Source organism: Pinus tabuliformis, chromosome 8, assembly GCF_031772625.1.
Source record: "Pinus tabuliformis cultivar Carrire ecotype Pingquan chromosome 8, CPIR1, whole genome shotgun sequence".
NCBI lineage: Eukaryota > Viridiplantae > Streptophyta > Pinopsida > Pinales > Pinaceae > Pinus > Pinus tabuliformis.
Genome location: NC_142294.1, coordinates 1909544067 through 1909548214, shown reverse-complemented (window position 1 = coordinate 1909548214; position 4148 = coordinate 1909544067). Strand labels below are relative to the sequence as shown.

At 43.2% G+C, this 4148-nt stretch overlaps 1 protein-coding gene across 1 annotated transcript; it reads right to left on the bottom strand.

The window, feature by feature from the left end:
• Positions 1–309: 309 nt before the first annotated feature.
• On the bottom strand, positions 310–3479 carry LOC149244075 (uncharacterized). The gene is made up of 4 exons (XM_089371410.1): positions 2345–3479; positions 1941–2092; positions 1232–1412; positions 310–401 (listed from the first exon to the last, which is right to left on the bottom strand). The coding sequence occupies exons 1-4, from the start codon at positions 3477–3479 to the stop codon at positions 310–312; spliced, it is 1560 nt and encodes a 519-aa protein (XP_089227536.1).
• Between the last annotated feature and the right edge of the window lie 669 nt (positions 3480–4148).

Here is a 4148-nt window from a genome sequence, read left to right as displayed (position 1 = left end):
GAGCTCTATCTTTCGCATACGAGCTCGGTTTGACAAACCATTCGCACCACCGCGATCAGGAAGACGAGCCCTCTCAACTGATGCCATCAAATTTTCTTTTCTGCCATTTTTGAATTTTGAGCCTTTATCCATCCCCTTGGTGTCTCGAGATCCTCTTGGATCACTTTGAAATCCTTAAATCTGGAGTCATACAATAACACCCAATCCCCCACCTGAAACACAGTTTTGATGAATTTATCGTGCCATTTCATTCTCTGTTGTTGAACAAAAGTAGTTCTCTGGACAACCACTGCTCGAATCTCGTCCAACTCATTCAACTGTTCCAGTCGGTGTTTCTGGGCTTCTGATAAATCTAGGCCTACTTCCAGAGCTTTTCTGAGTGTACTTATCTGAAATTCCACCTGAAACAAGGGAGATTTTCCATAGACTAATTCATATGGAGAAAACCTTGTTGTATTCCGCCATGTCGTTCTGTATGCCCATAGAGCTTCTGGAAGTTTCTATGCCCAGTCTCGGCGATGGCTTACTACTATCTTTGTCAAGATATTTTCCAATACCTTATTTGTGCTCACTACTTGTCCATTCGCCTGGGGATGATAGGGGGTTGTCACTCTATGTTTGACCCCATATTTTTGCATTAGCTTTTCTATCATATGAGATGTAAACTGTGATCCACCATTTGATACAATTTCTCTTGGAGTCCCGTACTTGGCAAAGATTTCTTCAAAAAGGAAGTCTGCCACCACTTGTTCTGTTGCTCTCGTGACCGCCCTAGCTTCCACCCATTTAGTTACATAGTCGGTGCAGACCAAGATGTAAGCCTTCTGATGCGAAGGTGGGTTGAAGGGACCAACGAAATCGATGGCCCATTTCTCGAATGGTTCAAGAACTATCTGGGGTTGCAGGGGCATCTCATCTGCTTTCCCAGGTTGTCCCATCCGTTGACAACTATCACACCTCCGCACGTAATCCCGAGCGTCACGAAAGATGGAGGGCCAGTAATATCCCATTTGCAGCACTTTATGACCTGTTCTTTTGTCTGCAAAGTGTCCCCCACAGGGTCCACCGTGTGCAGCTTTTAATATCTCGAAAATATCATCTCCTGCTACACAACGCCGAATCTGCTGATCCACTCCCGTATGGAAGAGATATCCTACCATCCATGAATATCGGGTACTCTGGTGAATGATCTTCCTTTGCTCCTTATAGGACAGGTGACGAGGCACTTTACCTGTAGCAAGATAATTAGCAATATCTGCATACCACGGAGTGTTAGCAGAGACTGCAAAAAGATGCTCATCCGGAAAATCATCTTCAATTGGTGTTTCCTTACCATCATGTTCTATCCTAGATAAAAAATCTGTGACCACATTGTCTTTCCCCGATTTATCTACTATAGTGATATCAAATTCCTGTAGTAGCAACAACCATCTTGTAATTCGACCAGGGGTAACAGGTTTATTCATTAAATACCTGATGGTTGCATGATCGGTGTGCACAAAAGTAGGATACCCGGTAATGTAGTGCTGGAACTTGTTGATGGCATAAACAACAGCAAGAAATTCTTTCTCAGTCACTGTGTAGTTTAATTCAGCAGAAGCCAAATTTTTACTAACATAGTAGACTGCGTAAGGTACTTTATCCTCTTGCTGTCCCAATACTGCACCAATTGCTGTCTAAGAGGCATCCGTATGAATGTGGAAAGGTAATGCCCAGTTAGGTCCTCTAAGGATCAGAGCACTGCAAACTAACTCCTTAATTTTTGTAAACACTGCATCATAGTCTTTTGTCCATACAAATTCTGAATCTTTCATTAGTAATTGAAACAGTGGGTGTGCTACTTTTGCAAAATTTTCTATGAAACGTCTATAATAACCAGCACAACCAATGAAACTGCGTACCTGTGTGACCGTTTTAGGTGTTGGGAAGTGCAGAATTACCTGTATCTTTGTTGGATCCATCCTGATTCCTTCAGCTGAGAGCAAATGTCCCAGAACGATTCCTTCTTCCATCATCATGTGACATTTCACTGTACTCAGAGAGACACGCGCTTGTATACACCTTGCAAGAACTTTTTCCAGATTTTTCAATCCTACCATGAACGATTCCCCATACGAAGTAAAGTCATCCATATAGATCTCAACACTGTCATTTATCAAGTCAGAGAAGATTCCCAAAATTGCCCTCTGGAACGTTGCAGGAGCATTACACAGGCCAAAAGGAAGGACCCGGTATGCAAATGTCCCCCAGGGGCATGTGAACGTGGTCTTGTCCTGGTCCTCAGGAGCAATCTGGATCTGGTTATATCCACTAAACCCATCTAGGAAAGAGAAATATTTCTTACCAGCCAATGTGTCTAACACTTGATCAATAAACGACAAGGGAAAGTGGTCTTTCTGCGTCGCCTTATTCAATTCTCGATAATCTACGCAGATCTGCCATTTGCCGTTCTTTTTGGGGACCATTACCAATGGTGAGACCCATTGGCTGTCTGAGATAGGGTAGATAAAACCTACATCCAGTAACTTCTGAAGTTCTTCTTTCACCACATTCTTCAATGCAAGGTTCATTCTCCTCTGAGGTTGTCTTATAGGACGACAATCTTCCTTGATATATATGTGATTGGTGCATAAGTTGGCAGGGATTCCCTTCATATCTGCATAATCCCAGGCGAACGCCTCTTTATGTTTCCGCAGAACGTCTATAAGCTGCTCCTTCTGAGATTCTGACAGGTTCAGATTAATGTTAAAGGTTTTCCCCGGTTCCAATTCCGCTTGCATACTTTCATTAGGTGCATCAGCAGGTGGTTCCTCTAATCCTTCTGCTATTTCCACAGTTTCCCGAGTCTCATAGCTTAGGATAGATTCTAGGATCTGCTGGTTCAATTCCGAAACGGAACAAGGATCATCCACGAAGGAAGTGATTACATCATCTTCAGATTCCATTTTCAATTGCATGGCCTGTCCGATAGTAAGGACAGGTCTTACTTCTTCCTCTTTCATTCCATCCTCCACTGCAGATATAACCTTCTTACCGCCTACTGGTTTTATAGGTGAATTTGGTTCTGCAGGTGGATATAACACTAAATTCTTAGTGTTATGCCCATTAGAAATGACCATATTCCCTGAGCGACACCCAATGTAAGCGTCTATAGTGGCTAGCCATGGCCTACCCAAAATTAGGGGATGACCACCCACTAAAGATTGTGTATGTAATACCAGGAAGTCTATGGGGTAATGCCATGAATCCACTGAAATTGTCACATCTTCCAACTTCCCTACAAGTTTAACTGTAGATCGATCTGCTAATTCCAGTACTGTAGGTGTATGCTTTAAATTACAAAGTCCTAACACATGCATAGTTTTAGTGGTGATGACATTGATGGTAGCTCCCAGGTCTACCAACACATTTGGAATCTCTACCCCATTAATCTGTACTGTCAAGATCGGGTTCCCCGGATCTCCATATTTCACTGGCATCGATTTTCCCATCATAAAGTCTAACAACTTTCCCATAACATGTATGGTAAGGGGATCTTTAATTTTCTTGGCAGGTTTCTTTGAACAATATTCCCTAAGAGTCTTTGCATAGATTGGCACATCCTTCATAGCTTGTAATAAGGGAATTTTAACAAATAAGTTCTGCAATTCTCCTAATAAATCAAATTTAGATTGAGGACTTGGTTTACTCATGATTAATCTCTCTGGGTAAGGTGGTTCAGATTGAGGCTGCTTGACAGGAGGCATCTGGGTTCTATTGGTTCGCTCTAGCTCTTTACTGACCGGCTCCGTCTCCTTATCTTCACTATCAAGTTGTTCAATGATAACTAGAGGAGGTTGGACATTAACTGTCCAACCTAATCGCAGATTCATTTCATACAACTCTGCAGTGGAGATACTATATGAAGGCAGGTTAAGAACATTAGCTTGATGAGCTCCCTTATTGTTGGGGTTAGGGTTAGGCTACATTGGGAGCTGAGGACGGGCAGGCTGGTTACCAGGAGGCACATTGGAGGGCAGTTGGAGCTGCTGCTGGGGCATCTGTTGCAGCATCTGCGGTGGCATCTGCTGAGGAAACTGACCAGGAGTGGATCCTCGCCAGGTTGGAGCCCACGAAGAGCTCGTACTGGCTTGGGGATTCCACTGTTG